The following is an 18,939-nucleotide window of genomic DNA, read 5'->3' as shown; positions in this document are numbered from 1 at the left end:
CATCCAGGTTGGAAAAGACCCTCAGGATTACCAAGTCCAACCTATAACCCTACTCTGCAAGATTCACCTTAAACGATATCCTTAAGCACCACATCCAAATGACCCTTGAACACATTTGGGATTGGTGACTCCACCACCTCCCTAGACAGCTCATTCCAGCACCTGACCACTCTCTCAATGAGAAACCTTTTCCTAACATCCAATCTAAAACTACCCAGTCTCAGCTTGAGGCCATTTCCCCTTGTTCTATCTCTACCTGTGAGAAGAGACCAGCAGCAGCCTCTCCACAACATCTCTTCAGGTAGTTGTAGACAGCAATGAGGTCTCCTCTCAGCCTCTTCTTTCCTCAAACTAACCATTCCCAGCTCCCTCAGTCTCTCCTCATAAGATTTATTCTCTAGGCCCTTCACTGGCTTTGTTGTCCTCCTCTGGACCTGCTCCAGCACCTCCACATCTCTCTTGTATTGTGGTGAATCCTTGGTATTTGTATTTGTCTCTAATCATCTGTCACCAGTTGTGACTTTTCCAGTACCTCTTAAGTGTTGCTTCTGCTTGCAGGATGAGTTCATACTGCCAAAACCTATTCACTTCTCAAGTGCACAGAACATGCATCTCATTCACATCCTGATAGCTCCACTGCTCAACTCAAACACTGTCACAGCTTACATTTATAGTAATTATTTAAATGGTTCAAATGGAAACCAAATTACAGCCAACCAGTACATTAATTCAAAGAAACTAATGAGCAACCTGTGGAAGGCAAGGATGCGTGTTCTTCATGCCTCTAGTTTAGCAACAGAAAATTAATGTATAAAAAACCAGCATATCCACAGTTCTCTCCCTCCATTGAGGTGGAAATACATCTAAAGCACCAGTAGAATTCTTGAATATTTAAAATTTGATAAACATACAAAGAGGTGCTCTTAATTACATATTTTACTGTGTGAGACAGATGGAAAGTATTAGGAAAATGAACCAGCCAAGTAGCAAGAACATATGGCTCCTGAAAAGTAGAAATAAATGAAATTTCACTTGGCAATTTAAATACTTCAAAGGATATAAAACCTTCCACAGTTCTAAGTTTTACCAGGGAAATACAATAAAGGCAGCAGCTTAAATAGGTATTGAATTGAGATAATTTTTGAATTCCTGAAAAAAATGAATTCAATTCCAATACTGTGGGACGACTACAACCTATCTTTCAGTAGGCAAAATGGGTAATCAATCACAATCTCTGTTGCTGTACTCTAGGATAAAATAACATAATCACCTTAAACTGTTCTTATAAATTCTTTGAGGCAGATTATATCTCATAGATAACTAGTTTCACAGTAAATAAAATGTGTCTTAGTGGCTTAGAACTATCTCTAAGAAAGTGTTGTATCATCTTTCAACCCATGACATCACTCTTTCAATGCACATCCTTTCAGGTATTGGCTTAGCATCTTACTATTCACTTTGCTGGAATCATCAAAATCTGCTACCTGGTCCAAGGAGATCATGTTGGCTCAAGTTCTAGTTCAGACAGCAGTCTTTGGTATACTTCAATATTTAGACTTTATATGTCGCTGTTAAGCACAGCATCAGTAATAAGGGAAGCCAAGAAAGGGAAGCAGAGGCAAATATATCGCTGTTCAAAGACTTCCTACGTGGGAGCCCACTCCCTCATGACAATGTAAACCTAGTTTCAGAAATAACTCCAAAGCCATAACAAATCTTGAACAGTTATTTCAGTGCTTCAGTTTCCCCACAATTATCACTGGCCTTGAAGTAGTTGTCTCATTAATTAAATGGAATTAAATCCTCACTGATAGAAAGAGAAGCTGGAGGATGCCTTTTCTGTCAAGTGTATTCTCATGGCACTCTCATGAGAATTTTTATAGTGGAAAGAAGCTACCCACAGCATCAACTAGTAAAATAACTAGCAGTAGAAGAGATGAATTTCTGCTTCAACTGTACAAGTGGCTACCTAACTGCTTAGACAAGGTGAGAGCTCCAACAGCTCATGCTCCATCTCATGGTGGCACCACCAACCTATGTATGATTGTTTCAGAACTGGTTTAGTCCAGGCAAGATAATTTTAGCCAGGGCATCAACTTCAGTACCCTCACAGACCATGCTACAAAATTCAATACAACAGATAGAATTTGACACTTACAGTCACTGTATTCTAAATAGAAATGCTACATAACATTAGTCAAATAGAACCTAACTACTGCTCAACAAGTGCTTAGTCATGTACATGAGACCTCATTTTTGAACACTGACACACAAAGCCAGCACTGTGTCGAAGGTCCTTCAGCTGAACTATAAGATAATAGAGGGAACATTTCTGTAATGTTTGCAATTAAACCAGTTTACAAGCAACAAATAACTGGCAACTCATGCTGTACAACTGTGAAGCACACTTATAAGAACTACTGCTACTAAAATATTGAGACCAATAGAAGCCATAAAGAGCATTAAATATTGTTAGATCATGCTTTCACATTTCTCTCAACTGCTTTCAGACTTGTTTTCAAAACAACTCATTTTAGCTCTTCTGCATTTTTATAGCAGAAATAGTCACTGTAAATAGCAGTTTTCATAGTCTTCAGTATTAATTCCTGTGGAACTAACAGCAGGTGACCTACTTTACAGGAGATCCTAGACAACTCTGCATTACTTAAACATCAATGTCTCAAATACAGTGTTACAGGTAGCCAGTAAGATGGCAAGTAGGTGTGGAATTTGTTTCAACATGCATAAAGATTGCTTTCATGTTGCAGTAGAAGCAAACAGGGAGAAGAGATTGTGGGATTTAGTTCAGTTTTCAAAACAAAAACTAATATAAAAAAAAATTCAAGTTGCCTCTTAACACTTTTGTAAAACCTCCTGGGAAATAAAATGCATTTTCAAAAGCTAATATATCTGTACTTTTAGAAAACTACTTCACAATGCTCAACACTACACTAACGTGGACCTTTATTATAAATATCTTTGTATTAAAAAAAATAAACTTTAACAAATCTGAGTGATACTTCCACAGAAGACTGAGAAAAGAAATCCACTTTGAGCTGAGACATTCTGTGACCTCCAGCCCAGTAGTTCTGTGCTTTCTTGTCAGGAAAAACACCAACCGTGACCATGTTGCACTCTCACACACCTTGTCATATAACCCTTAAGAATTGTCTTTCCCCCTTATTGCAAACAAGAGAATAGCATAGAGAGGAAGGTACTCCTTTACTGCAACACAAACGTGACAGCAGAGACACAGAACCCACAAAAGCTGTCAGCTTACGCAATGCCTATATTTGCCACACCACAATAAATCTTGCTTTAAGAAAATCACACAATTTCTATCCATCAATATCTGAGAACAAGGTAATTAGAAAATATTCTTATCCAAGTGGAGTTTCAACACCAACACTGTATTTAAAGTATCTGCATCAGCAAACTAGTTTCGAGTTAGGGGAAGCAACTGACAGCAGTATGAATGAAAGGAACCTTCTATTTATAATGACTTAAAAATAGTGAGGTTGCTTTATATCTTTCAGTGTGCTGCTCATCAACCCCATTCTGGATGCATGAAGTATTACACAGTCTACAAAAATTCTTATGGTTTTAAGAAGCTCAAAATTGCTAGTTCAATCAGAATACTACACTTACTATGGCTTGGTATTTCAAAAGCTTACATACATGTGAAAATCAGCACTATGGGTTTGTTCTCACAATATTATGTTTACACTTTCAAGAAGCTGAAGCAGAAAATGAAACAAAGGCCAACAAGGAAGAAAAAGGGAAGGCTCCCATGACTGGAAAAAAAGGAAGTAAGAGATAAAAACAGGGATAAACTTGCACTTCAGATATATTCTGCTTATACTATATCAGGCAATGTAAGCAACAGCAGAAGTTAATAACCAGCATGGAAATAAAGATATTCTTACTTTATCTACGCAGTCATCAAAGAATGCAAGGCTTGCATCCTTATCACTGACAAAAGAACACTCCTCAATGAAACGAATAAACATCTGAGTTTTGGTCATCAGTGTGTAGAACTTCTGATGTGAACGATCTCGACTTTTGAGGAAACCTACAGAGTGAAATCAGAAGCATGTAAGAATGCCCAAAACCAAACAGCCCTCACTAGACAGCAGTATACCTTCTAGAACCAGGCAATAATCTTTCTGTAGTTTCTGCCACTGCTATGTTATTTTCTTCTACAACACTAGCACTGCAAATGTTTTTATTCTTTAAAGATGAGAGAATCTAAAATAGTACCCTTAAGGTATTTTCCTGCCTAAATAATTTGACAATTCTATGAATAGAATCATAGAATCAACCAGGTTAGAAGAGACCTTGAAGATCATCCAGTCCAACCTAGTACCCAGCCCTATCCAGTCAACTAGATCATGGCACTAAGTGCCTCATCCAGTCTTTTCCTGAACACCTCCAGGGACGGTGCCTCCACCACCTCCCTGGGCAGCCCATTCCAATGGGAAATCACTCTCTCTGTGAACAACTTCCTCCTAACATCCAGCCTACACTTTCCCTGGCACAACTTGAGACTGTGTCCCCTTGTTCTATTGCTGGTTGCCTGGGAGAAGAGGCCACCCCCCACCTGGCTACAACCTCCCCTCAGGTAGTTGTAAGACAGCAATGAGGTCACCCCTGAGCCTCCTCTTCTCCAGGCTAAACAATAATAAACGTAAAACAAGTTTGACTCTTCACCTTGTAGCTCAAAGAGAGAACTTGCATCTGTGGCTGTTTCAGACGGTGCCTCTGTTATTGGCCTGAGATAAGACCTGTAACCTTTTAGTATTGAGGCCATGAAACACAGGAATGCTTCCTGGATCTCCAAATCTAGCAGATGCAGTTTCTTCCCAGAAGTAAAATCATAGTCATTCATTGCTAATTCCATTAATGCATCTTCTCTTGGTCTCTGTTGCACTGCGAACAAAACCAACATTATGAAGTTTCAAATAAAATGTTTCATTTTTTTTATGATATTAGTTAAAAAAAAAATCTCATCATCCCACCAGATTCACTAATTATTGAGCTCCATTCTACTTTAATCCCTTCCAAACGTATGCAATTAAATTCAGTCACAACAGATGACAACCGATTCAGCTGGACCTTAACCCCAGCTCCTGCGTCTCTGGATAACGCCCAAAGCAGGACGCATTTACCTTTTCAGCACATCAGTTACTACAGCAACAGAGACAACTAGTATGGACACAACTTAGAAAAGATTTCAGAGAAAGCTGTTTCTGAAATATGTGAAAATTAAAGCAGCATATTTTAGGGACAAACACATAGATAGGATGTCTATTACTTTTTTTTTTTAAACAGTGCCTTTCATTTCCAAGTGTTCCCCAGGTCTTTATTAGGTCCTGGCCTACTTCCCAAAACAGAGCTTTTATGAGAAGGGATTTTTTGTGGTATGAGGATAACAGCAATACAAAGGTCTATCTATTGAACACTACCATATATATATATGCTACTATATGTACAAACCACATATATATATAACACTACCATATATATATATACACACACCATTAAGTCTCCTCCATCCCAAAAGCCCCTGCATGAGTTCTAGTCTCTGGATTTAAAAACACAGAATTTCCTGCTCTGCATGAAAATATTACATTTAGTGTATCAAGTGGTTTAAGAAGATATTTAATTATCTATATCTGTTAACGTGGCACACTGTATCCAATGTAAATCTTACTGTGTACTTTCCCACTCACATTCTGCCAGTTGCTGATATAAATTATTTAAAGTGTTCATCAGGTTTTTACAAGGTTTCTTTGGTAGGATCTTCCATGCAATAACTTTCTTATCTCCAGTTCTGGAAGGAAAAAAAATTAAAAAGGTATGAGTATCCAGTGGAGCATTTGTGTATATAAAGGATTTTAGAGTATTTTTCTATCCCACATAAATGAGTGGGATCCTCATGTAGCATCCACAAGATGTGCTACATTAAAACAGGACTGAGAAGGATTGTAAACCGACCAACAAAATCTCAATTCACTACTTCATTCCAAAAATTTGATTTACTATATGGAGATTTGATCAAAGCCATCCAACCAATATTTCAGGATGATTATGCAGCTGCACTTTATCACTGAATTCAATCCACTTAGAACTGATGAAAGATGGATTAATAGCATTAAGCACCTGCCACTGAACAAGCAACCACCACACATGCCACCTTCTGAGCTGTAATTATTTAAACCAGGATGGAGATAACGACTGGAGTGCTCACAGTAACTCAAAGTCAATTTGATATGATAACTGCTTTGTGTTTAGGGTATATAGATTTGAGCTTAAACATATGATTATCACGATGAAAAAAAAGTTACAACGTTCTTTGTCAACAGAGGGCACCAGCAAGCCTCACCGGTCACTAAGTTGCAAAAACTAAGCATTTGTTGTGCACTTTTCTTTCCATACAATGAAAAAGAATGAATCTCTTCTATGAAAATGCACAGAAAATCAGCTAAAAGTAGAATGAAAGCACATACACTGGAAATAAGTTCTTTTCCCATTAATATGTAGCTAACGAGACAAATAACAGAAGAAATGCACAAACATCTGTCCTCAAGAAAAGTAACTAAACCAAACCTAAAAAGTTATCTCAGCTCAGTTTGAACTAGCTCCTAGAAACTTCAGAGCAGAATCACTACACAAACCTGGTATCAGCAAAAAAATCCTTAACAGAAATTTCTATGTACAATTAATGTGGGTAATGTTCTCTAAGCACACACACACACAACTGCTGAAGCAAAAATAAAGACACAAATAAAGAAAACTTGGGAGGAAGGAAGTTTTTTAGTCAGGCATAGCAATGCTGAAAGACTGCTGCCAATGGGAGGGTGATACAAAAAAAATGCTGACCAGGACTTACACTAAGTTTCTATTCAGCATATTAATTATACTGAAACAAAAGCTTAATTCTGAAATACAAGTTCAATTAATTTTGTGTGGTTTAGAACACTGAATTAGAAGCCTTAGCTTTTTTTAGTTTTGTGTCATGTCATCACAGGAAATGACTCTTTGGTTTGAATATCAGAATATGGAGTCTTTTCCAGTTGTTTTACCAGTGTCTCTTACCACTACTTTAGACAGTAGATAACTCATAGTACAGGAAAACGTAGTACTCTGCACAGTTTTAAAGGAGAAATATTGTAATACTGTTCATTCTGTTAACAATGGCATGATTTTAAGTCTTAATTAAGACTCTTTCACCCACAGAAGTTTGCATCTCTAATTCTCAAGATGAAGTTCTTGTACTTCATATTGGTATGGAGTATGATTTAATTTTCAAGCAGATGCCCATATGAAGATACCAGAAATTTTTCAACACTAAGAAAGCTGATCATGTAAAGCATCAGTGACTATTTTCCTCCATGGACAATGAAATGAAGCACAAAATGGTTAATCCAGGAAACGTGCTAATGTGTGCAATATGATTTTAATGCAATAAAAGGCATTAACATTCCATGCAGATTGTATTTCCACTCTGCAGAGGTTTAAAACAAGCAAAATCCCCTCCAAGTTTTGCCATAAAGCTAGTTTTTGTGTTTGAAAACAGGAAGCAAAGCAAAAAAAAACCCCAAAACCAAAAAAGATGAGTTAATAAATACTTACTGAGATATTGTGTTGGTATCTAGATCAACACAGCTAACATCTGGTGGAGGGTCATACAGGTCAAAGTATCTTGAATCAATTCCCACTATGAATGGGCATGGAGCACTCAACACATCTGCCAGTGCCAAGGGACAAAGAGGAATATAGGGGCAAGGCCAGTGGAAGGGAAATATCATCTTTGAAAATATGCAGAGACAAAAACATAGGTTAAACATGTACAGTAACATTGTCTGTGCAAGTATAGACCACACCTCACTAACTGCCACTTCAAGACCATTTACCATGGCAGATAAAGGTTAGTGGAAATCAAGGTGCAGATTATTAAATGAGATATGCACTCATTTCTCTACAGCTCAATGCGCTTAATTTGTAGGGGGAAAAAGGCTCTTCAGTATAGATGACTGAATAGTGGAGGTAGTAAAACAATGCTTACTGACGACAGGCAGGAAAATAATATACCTTTAAAATTCTTCTGCATGAGAAGAATACAGTGCTAGCTGGGAAAACAGTTACAGTATTTATACACAAAGAATCAATCACAGTAACTTTTTTCCTTCTCTCTTCATGGGATACCATTAGTGACATGAATTTTTCTCTCTAATACTTTATTTGCTATTCCTATTTTAAGCAACCTTTAAACCTAACAGCACTAACTACATTTTATCAAAACCCCATTCTTTCTTCCATGTAGAGGTGTATGATTAAAAGGATGTTACTTACAGAGACTAGTGCCTCTGTCACACTAGTAAGGACAGAAGGCCGCAATGAATGGATGAGAATTTTATGTTCTGTCACCGCAAATACAAGTAGAGTTACTGCATTTTCAGGTCCTAAATTCTGAAGTAGTGTGGAAAACTTGCCTCCACTGTTACAGAATAGAAACACACTGGTGAGTTACAAAAGATCATAAAAAAAGAAATAAATGTTCAGTAACAAACTGGGAAGCAAGGCACTGGGGTAGGATTTTACAGACTTCAGTCTACAAATCTTTGTTATGAAGAAGACTGTGAAGCAGACTGTTGGGCACACTTCACTGCGCTGTGAAGAACGGTTACTTCCCAAGAGTAACCATGATTCCTTGAGACTCCTCAGTTAATCAATCTATATTTTAGGACACATGGGTGATTATTTTTCTTCTTAAGAAGCAATTTACAAGGAGACAACATATTTGTTTAATCATTCTCCTGCACAGGAAACACAAAGATTAAGACAACTCCTTAACTACAATGCAACAGAAAAGCTGTGCTATTGTGGGATCCCAGGTACCAACTCCTAGAAATTAGATGTAACAATTGATTGTTTCTTAAGGCAGAATATAATATTTGAAGCAACACAGATATTGTTCATTAAGTATGTGTCCTTGTCAGGGTGCAGGTCTAATCACATAAACTTCAGACACACTGGCTACAAAAGGCACTGGACAAGGTCAGGTCACTTATACAATCACAGCTCAAAGTAGCAAATCATCTCCACAATGCAAGTCAGAAACCATGTTATGATTAAACAGAAGATACTGCTACTTGCCTCAGTGGAAGGGGTGATGACACAGGCTGGCTAAGAATCAGGTTATCGTGTGGAGATAGCTGGAAAAATATTTAAAAACACATTTTTTTATTCCTAACTCTAGGAATATTTATTAGAAATTATATTGATATAGCAAAGAACATCTGAAAATAACATTATAACTAAGCTGAACCTTACATGTCCCTGTCTTCTGGTAAAAACCAGGCAAGTACACTCTTTCTTTCTTAGAATAGAATATATTGCATATTCATAAAGAGAAATTTAAAGTAGCTAATACTGCAAAAACCTGAATATATTAACTGCTGAAGAATGAAGCCTCCTGTATTTTAAGAGAAGTGAGGACACTTAGTTCATGCACAGCTTTCAGGGGCCAGAGTAGTTATTCTTTTTGGATATAGGGAGAAAAAGGTGGCTAAACAGCACTAAGGAAAGATGGCATATTGGAATTAAATTAATATTTTCTTTGGAAGGCATGAGAATTAAGCTATCAGCTGGTAGAAATGGCTTGGTTGATAGCATCTTTAAAATTTGCATTAGTTGAAGATCCAAGACAATTTACCTTTCTTTCTTACAGTGATGTGAGATCAAGAAAAATCATTCATACACTCAGTGTGAACAGGAGATAGAAATGAGGATAAGAAGAGAGACACACAATTTACCAAAGCTCAGCTGACATCTTCAGACACAGTAAACCCAAGGTAACAAGATATCAGAGAGGATTAAGCTAACTACTAAGTGGTCATGCACTATCTATCGTACAAAAGCACACATGCAAGAAGCCGTAGTAATTCATGGAGTCATAGTAACTGGCACAACTAAGTTGCAACTTTTACTAGCATCTCATTTTTGAGCATGTTTCACCTTAGACCCCAGTGCAGATGACCAGACCACGGACCACAGATCAGATGAGCTAGTGATATAAATGCTGAAGCTCTATTTCACCTAACCCTCTGCCTGGGCAGACACACAGAAAGTATGACATTAAGAGGTGACCGTGCAGTACAGCTTCCCTGCTATTTAACTTAACTCAGCTTGTGAAGGCTGATGCTACACTCAACTGCAATGACAAATGAGGATAGCCACATCACTACATGCTAGATTTGCCTTAAAAGTCACCCTGTGACGACCACCACCATTAGGCTTGTTCAGTGAAAAAAAAAAATCACAGGACTCATTTTTAAAACTTCAGATAGCCTTCATAAACTACCCTCTGAAAGAAAGCATCAGCCTAATGTCCTATGACTTCTGTGCTTCAGCAAAAGCAGATAAACCAAATCAACCATCTATTCAAAGTGAATGTCTCCCTTAGGCACAAGGGGCACTTACTGTCCCCATTCTTCAGAGGGAGAAGCCTATTACTCCATGTGCTCCTCGTTACAAGAGGAACATCTGTTTAGTAAGGGGATGTAGGACATGGGGAACAGAATCTAGCAGAGCTCAGTTCAGAAACAACCTATCAACAGTAGGAGCTGGAAACTGGCCATCAGGAATGCTTCTAAATGCTTTACCAATGGCTGCAATTTCTTTGATACTGAAAAGTCAGATACAGGCCATGTTCTCCTTCACTTATGAAAAAAGAGGCTAACAAGGCTCTAAGAAAGGGTTACTAAAATGTCCCAGGTCTCATTTTCAGAAAGCATACAGGCACTTGTGAGACATTCTACACCTAGTCAGAAGGGTTTGCTATACTAGTTATTCAGCAAAAGACTACCATGTTCCAAATTAACAGCTGCAGAGAGAAATTACTATTTCTTTGTTGGAAATGGAATCCTAAAAGCTTGTCATTTTCAAGAATACAACCATTTCCTCACACTATTTTTGGAAAAACCTCTTAGATACAGTATCCAACACAACTAAAAGTTTCCTAAAAGCAGCTGGAAGTACATATTTGTAGACCTCAACTACCACTGTCTACTTTAAAAGCAGTGTGTTCTCCATCTGTACTATGGAGCTACTAATATTGAACTAACTTATCAGACAGCATTTTGAAAAACAAAGTATCACAAACGATTTCACATCACCTACATCTAGGGCCTCAGACTTTGTTCTGGGATACCCACTTATGTGTGCTTTGACAGAGCTCCCTAAAAATTCCAACTAAAAATTTCATTTTTCTCTAAACTCACTTAGAGTTGTTCGTGAAAGTGTGTACATAGTGTGCCCTGGCACAAATACTTCACTGAATGTGAATATAAAAACAACAACCCCCAAGGTGTAAAAACACTGCCTCTTGACTTGAACTTTGAAATCACAGAAGTGACAAAAGCATCAGTTGCAGTTTCAGTACAACTGCTCTCAACCTCTTCTCAATGCTAGTAATAAATATCACTTCTTTAGAACATCCAACTGCACTAAGGATGCTCTTTAATATTCAATATATTCTACGAAGACACAACACAAGATTGTATTTACTACTATAAGGGCTGCTGTATTAAAACTGAAAACTGCATGGGGGCCCCAATGTTTTATTTCATACAAATAGCACTAGAGAGTAACAGCCCTTTTTGCAACCATTTGTTCAATACAGGATTGATGGGATAGCTACAACTGGAATGGAGTTGTCTTTTCTTAGCAATAAAAATTTAACATGTCTCTACCTGTTTTGCTCTCAAGAGGGAAAAGAAAATTAAGATTTAATAACACTTCTCTACAGTCACTGAGACAGGGATTTCCTCTCCCCTACTAATGCGGTGACGTGGGTGAAATTTCAAATTGCATGTAGCATAATTCTGGCAATTATACCATTTCTCACACTCACTAAAATGTGCTAGGTCTTGCAGGCAGGACAGAATAAGGGTCATATTTGGTAAAGTGTGCCTCTGTGGCACGTCAATGGCTCTTGGAACCTTCAGTGAGAGCTATCCACCATGCAGAGGACAGCACGAAGCCCATTGGGAAATGCAGTAATTGTGAATATATGCTTCACATCTGGCTTTCATTTTATTCATTTATTACTTTTCACTCAGCCTTTGTACAGTAGCAAGAAGAAAAATGTTAAAAAGCTATTGTAGAAGTCAAACCAGATGCTGACTTTCAGTAGTTTTTCATTAATTTCCATATACTCTGAAAAAACAAAATTAAGTTGTAAGCTCACTTAACAGTTTCTTCTAATATCTCATTAAAGTCCTTAGAAGAACTGGAAAGAGAACAGTGAGAAATCTGTGTGATTTTAGGAAAAGAGTCCTGAACAAATCCCCCTTTGAACATAAGAATGACATTTTCCATTTACCAATCTGTTCATCATCTGCTTTGTCTTCATTTCAGATATAGCTACTATGAAGAAATGTACACTTACCTGAACTAGGATTCTTGGCCTCTGAGGGGATGGAAAAGGAACTTTATGCATGAAATGGGAAATGTGTCTAGAGGAGAAGAAAAACACTGATTTAGTAAGAATTATACATGAATTGCTTTACCTCAAGATAAAATTATTTTCAGTAAGAGAAATTATTAGGTAAAAGTGACATACACTTATGAAGATGGAGAGAAAAAACAGCATCATCACCCTACAGGGATATTCTGAGCTTCAAAAACTATTTCTCTACCAGTGATACTCAAAATGGCAGGTCTGACCTGCCACTTTCAGACTACAAGTTTGGTTTGTGAGACTGATAAAAATCACACAAGGAGAATTAAAAAAAACAGTAATATTTGTGAAGCAGAAATATTGACGTTTGACCATCCCTATAGCATTTTCATATCATGCTTCTGAGACTGGCTTGAAATAGCACCACACCTCAGAGAGCGGAACTGCTGATTTGCAGAAAAACATTCACAGCTGAGTATCAAGGAGAGTCGTTAGGTTCATCCATTTTCTTCACATCCATTTTCACTTCCAAATACAAAATGTTATGTAAAGTTTCTGATGAAAAAAGTGTGAAAAGCTTTTTATAAAATACAAATCACAGAAAAATGCTTTAAAAAATGTCAAAGTTCCCCAGTTTTATGAATTTATTAAACTTCAAAAAGTTTTCAAAGTGTAGGAGTTCTGCAACAGTTGGACTTGATCATCTTTAAAGGGCTCTTCTAAACAAAACAATTCTATGATTCTTCATAATGCTTTTACATTAAAAGAGGCTACATGCAGTCAGGAAGAAACAGTTATTCCATCATAAACTGCATGCTGCAGCACATGATTTACTATGATTTCTGCAATTCTTACCATTATTATGGTAATGAAGTTTAGACAAACCCACAAGGAAGCTTTGATTTATACAGAAGACTCATTTTACATGTTTTTGATTCCAAGCTATGGATTTCATACATAGGTTTCTATGTAACTGTATACTGTGACATTAGATGTCTGCCAACTCTCCATTTTTACTGTTTTAATTCTGAGTACTTGGGTCAAGCTTAACTCTCTTGCAGTTCTATGATCACATAACTGGCGTTAACCAGAATCAGTCTTGTGTCTCCTCCTAACCACTTCTCAGTTGTGCTTCCTTGTGCCAGCAATAGTGTCTAGGCAGCCATGTGGCAGTAAGAACAGGAAAGGAATTAAGCTGATCATGGATCTGGGGCATTGTCTTTAATACCAGTGTATGCAGATGGGGCAGAAATATGGAACATACAGCAAACATCATGTTCAGACTCTGATATTAAAAGGTCTTTTCCAAGCTAGACAATTCTGTGATTCTATGATTAAGGGAAAGGTGTTTGAAGCAGGGCTGAATTAAAGCATTCCAATACCCATGTATGGCACAGAAAACTTTCATCACGATTAAAACAGACAAAGAAGTTGGGCTAGATACTATATTAACTCAAGCAAGACTGCAGCTATACTTAAGTAATCCACAGTAAATTCACCCATTTACAAATCTGAGAAAACATAACAAGCAAGTAAACATATAAAAGCAAAGTTAATAAGGTATTTATATTTCTTTCTTATTTTATATGCTCCTGAAACTCAGATCCAGAAATAAACAGTTCTCATCTTAAAAAATCTAATCTTTTCATTAATGGAAATTTTACATTATCAGAATTTTATAACAAGTATAGAAGATAGAAGGTGGAATAATGAAGTGGATGATCACCACAAATGCTTAATCCACAAAGCTAATCTTCTACAAGTCAATATTGAAGTTTAACAAAAAAAAGACTGATGGTAATAAAACAAAAAAGCAGATAAAGCATTTGAAATGTGATGCATTGAAAGGTTATGTTAGGCTAGAAATGTTAAAGAGTATTACATACTGATTACAGATATCAACCACTTCTTGGATGTAAGGATTTCCTCTGCATTTTAAAATAGGAAATCCTTTATGTAAGAAGGAAATTTTATTTATCACAGAGGAGGATTACTAGAGCAACAAAATGCAACCTGCTATAGTACCTCCCATCATACAACAAATGGGCTTTTGAAAAAAATGCAAAGCTGCATATTTCATTCTTCTAACAATGTACACAACATTAAGAAAGGATTTATAATCTTGTTCTTCCTAATCACTATGCTAAAGGCTGCAAAGCTAATTAAAAAAGGCTTTCAGAGATACCTTTGCAGACACTTAAATCACAAATAAAACCTAGGCTTTTTTCAGGAAGATACATTTAATCAATGGGGAAAAGTGATTAATCTAGCATGACCATTACAGAGCCACAGTATTAAACAGGTTGGAAAAGATCTTCAAGATCTTCGAGTCCAGCCTGTCATCCAATACTTCTAATTAACTAAACCACAGCACCAAGTGTCTCATTCAGTCTCCTTTTAAACACCTCCAGGGCCGGTGACTCCACCTCCCTGGGCAGCCCATCCCAATGCCAATCACTCTCTCTGTGAATAACTTCTTTAACATCCAGCCTAAACCTGCCCTGGCGCAGCTTGAGGCTGTGTCCTCTTATTCTGTCACTGGTTGCCTGGGAGAAAAGACTTATCCCCACCTGGCTACAACCTCCTTTCAATGTTTGATGACTGAAGTTAAAGGGAGGTTATAGCAAACTCAGAAGTACCAAAAAAACCAACCAAAAACACTCTTGTCAACTGAAATGACTGATGAATTCTTGAGATTACTTACTTCTCAATGGGTAGGACATGTGGACCAGAAATGGAGTAACGGTAAAGAAAGGTAAGAAATTTCTTGAAAGCATCAAAGAAAGGCCAGTGAGAGAGCAGACAGATGCATTTATTTGTTTGAACTGTTCTGCATGAGTCTGACTTTCCCTCAGCAGCAGCTGCTAATCCCAGTTGAGATTTCTGTTTCTCTGTGAGAGTCTCTTCAGGATACACTTCATAAAACTGAATAGCAGCACCATATACCTGCAGACAACACAGTGGATTTGAAGTCAATAAATCTGCCTTGATCTTCAAAACAATGTATCAAACCACAAACACACAAAGAAAAATCAAGTCTCTGTCACTTCCCAAAAAGCTACATTAAAGCATCACCTTTTGGACCAATCTACTCCAGGTTATTCTTATGGCTGTGGCAATCCAGACTGTCTATCATTTATTTAAAACCCTTGACGTCACATGAGAATTTATGAAACAATTCAAGAGACAGAAAAAAATGATCACACAGAGTACAACTACATTCAACTGCTCTGACAGCTGCCTTTAAAGCTGTTTTAGGAATCCTGTATAAGCACCTCAAAGCAGCATTCTGACATCCAATTTGCTTTTTAGAACAAGTATATACATGCAAGGTTGTTTCCATGCTTGCAATAAAAGCAGTATACTTGCATGTATATGCAGCAGGAATTTTTATAGCTCTCTAGTTTCAAAGGCTAACGTGACTGGCAAGAAAAGGACTGCAGGTTTACATGATCAACAGTCCAGCAGTGAAATGAACGTATGTGGCTCTTTAAAGTAGTCTTTGAACTAAGCCCCAAATGAATAGAATCAAGTTTGTCTGGAAAAATATTCAGTATCATCACCCTGAACAGATAAAACAACCAATTCTTTTTAACTTAAGTTAAGCTTTCAAAATACCTTTTCTGCAGAAGCTCCAGTTAGTACAAACGTAGAAAAAACTGGGAGAGGGTATTTACTGTTAGAGGGCCAACATTCAATGGTTGCACCCATAGGTAGACAAAAGAGAGGCACAGATTCTGGTAATGGGAATGATTCATAATCTTCTTCAGGATACCTGCATATTAAACCTGTAAAGGCAATTTGTAAAGAGGAGGTTATCTAAGGAATAGTAGAAATGTAACTCTAATAATTCATTACGTAAGTTACCCCAAAAAATTGTAGATGAACATACATTAACTTCAGAAGATTGCTCAAGTTGCAAATAATCTGACACGGTAAATGGCTGGAACAGGGCAGTATGCTTCCAAGGCCCAAGGGAAAATTAGGGAGCTAAAACACTGGACTGAAGTCTTACTACTCTAGGAGTTATGAATAACTAAATTTTTTGCAGGTTGTGCGCAACTCAGGTGTTATGATAGCAGCTCTCATTCATCACAAGTATGAGTAAAGGCGTAAAATATAATTAAACAAATAACCTGAATAATTGAGTACTAAGATTCATTTCAGTTATGGAAGTGATTAATTCTTGCCCAAGGTTTCCTGAAAAATCTGATAGTATGTTAGATATTAGATAAACTTTTTAATATCAGTAGACTCTAACCAACTAATTATGCTGATCCACCTCAGCTGAGGATTCAACTAAGGTGCTGAAGAGTTTAGACTTCATTTTACACATAGCTGTAAAACAAAGTTCTGAAGTAGAAGCTCTTAGCATTCTCTTAACTTGAGGTGTCTTTAGTTACATCATAGGGCTGCAGCAATCCATCCTTTCTTACTGCTAGCCCAGGAGACTCCAAACAGACTGAATATTGTGTGAAAGGATTTAAGACTTCTCTGCACTGGAGAACACCATCACTGCAAATTCTTTTCCAATAGTGAAATATTAATAAGCAATGAAAACTGGTAATCAAGAAAGGCAATGAGGTTATCCTCCAAGCAGCAAAATTTCATGCAAGCTACTAGCAGGTGTGCCACCTTTTAAAATTTTTATTTATCTACAGATTTATTGTCCACATTTTAGTCCCAAATGACTGTTGTTTACAGAAAGCAGCATCTCCAATGGGTACAAGTGAATTAAAGCTTAAGTCTGAATCATGCTCATGACTCGCACTCAAACAAAATTAGGGGTTTAAAATAAAGGAAGCCCAACACATTTCATCAAAGCAATAGCAAATCTAATTCTGTCTTATAAATAAAACAATGAAATAAAGATGACACACAACCCAAAAATACTTAAATAACTCAATGCCACTGACGTTCATCAGGGCAGTGTGGAAGTCTGAAATATCCTTCAAAATGTTTCTTAAATGATCGTAAAAATGCATCAAATTTTGCAGTAGTTTCTTCTGTATATATATTCAAATTCTTAAAAGACATCTATTAGCAACTAAATCAGAGGTGGGAGACAAAGGTTTGTAGAAAGCGATCGGAATACAACTGAGCTTACAATTAAAAGCAAGTTTTAAAACAAAATAGTCATAATATATAATTCTAAGGCATATTCAAGGATGTTATTTTGAACAAACTATTCAGGGAAAGATTCATTCTTGGGTAATGTCAAGATAGTGCCTTTGTCACATAAGTCTTCAATAAAGAACTGGATTATGCTACACATAAGCCTGCACATGCCAAATGGAAGGTATAAAAGCTAAACAGCAGTTACATACCAGCTTTATATGATATGGTGTTGGTTTTTGCCACAGACTTTTTATAGCATAAATATACTGCTGAACCCCACTGTAAACCAAAAGAAATTACAGTATTACATGATGAAGTATAGCAAAAGAATATAACAGTAAGGGTGGAGGAAAAGCTCCTCTTCCTTGTTTACAGAGAACCATAAACCACACACAAAACCAGAGCATTAAGATATAGGAGTTTGGGGCCTGCTGTATTGTCCTTTCAGACAAATATCTAACTGAAATAAAACTACTGTGTTAGCACTGAGCTACCCAACCCACGGCAGCCATGAGCCTGCTCTCTAAAACAGAACTGGCATGGCATCTATAAACTCTTCCCTAGGATATTTGTTAACACAACTACAGAACTTTAAGTACAACTGCCATCCATATAAATATTTAAACCTTTCTGCATTTTGTTAAACTTCTGGTTCAAACGTGTATATAGACAGATATACATGCACAGATTTCTGTGTATACACACAGACACAGTGCAATGGGTCTGTCAGGAAAGTTCTATATTACTTGAACACTTAATTTTATTTCATGCCTGGATTTTTATTTTAATCTTTAAACTAATCTTTAAGCTCAACTTCTTAGTCCATCTGCAGTTTCACAGACTCTGAAACACTACAGCATGCCATAGTTTTTGCAGCTTCTAAACAGCCAATTTCCTTTCTGATGTCGTTACTGGTTTTAAGTGCTTTTGAAGTTCTCAGTTTCTGGACATGAGAAAAAAGAACATGGAAAGCCACAGAATGGAAAAGCCTAGCACCTTTTGAAGGCATGCAAAGCTTTCATAGATGGGAGAAGGGCATCACAACTTCAGTAAGACAGCACTCCCATATCCCAGTCAATGCAGGGACTGGTAGAACTGAAAAATCCATTTCTTAATGGCTGCAGGCATTTATTTAAAACCCAGTGCAGATAATTTCCATGATCTTTCTGCATGACACGATCTGCATACGTGGTCAGCATCCTCATCGGCAGGCTAATTATTTGAGGACCTTGCAGAAGCCAACACACACAGCTGCACATTCAATCAGGAGGCATCTAAATATTGAAGTTCTGCAAAGCAAAGTGCTGCAACACCTGGATATTTCAAGAGCTCTGGCTTTGTAACCATATTAAGCA

General features: G+C 37.1%; 1 protein-coding gene across 1 annotated transcript in view; it reads right to left on the bottom strand.

Moving 5' to 3' along the window:
• DENND4A (DENN domain containing 4A) overlaps positions 1-18,939 on the bottom strand; it is a 47,634-nt gene that overhangs the window by 22,539 nt on the left and 6,156 nt on the right. The window contains exons 3-12 of the mRNA XM_064157948.1: positions 17,794-17,863; positions 16,085-16,254; positions 15,171-15,412; positions 12,455-12,521; positions 9,160-9,218; positions 8,356-8,500; positions 7,636-7,811; positions 5,733-5,833; positions 4,711-4,929; positions 3,927-4,072 (exon numbers count right to left, since the gene is read on the bottom strand). Of these exons, the coding sequence (XP_064014018.1) occupies positions 3,927-4,072; positions 4,711-4,929; positions 5,733-5,833; positions 7,636-7,811; positions 8,356-8,500; positions 9,160-9,218; positions 12,455-12,521; positions 15,171-15,412; positions 16,085-16,254; positions 17,794-17,863 (1,395 nt within the window). The remainder of the gene's footprint in view (positions 1-3,926; positions 4,073-4,710; positions 4,930-5,732; positions 5,834-7,635; positions 7,812-8,355; positions 8,501-9,159; positions 9,219-12,454; positions 12,522-15,170; positions 15,413-16,084; positions 16,255-17,793; positions 17,864-18,939) is intronic.

The sequence above is a fragment of the Pogoniulus pusillus genome, chromosome 17 (assembly GCF_015220805.1).
Source record: "Pogoniulus pusillus isolate bPogPus1 chromosome 17, bPogPus1.pri, whole genome shotgun sequence".
Lineage (NCBI taxonomy): Eukaryota > Metazoa > Chordata > Aves > Piciformes > Lybiidae > Pogoniulus > Pogoniulus pusillus.
The sequence above is the reverse complement of the archived record's forward strand: the minus strand, read 5'-3'. Positions and strand labels throughout refer to the sequence as shown.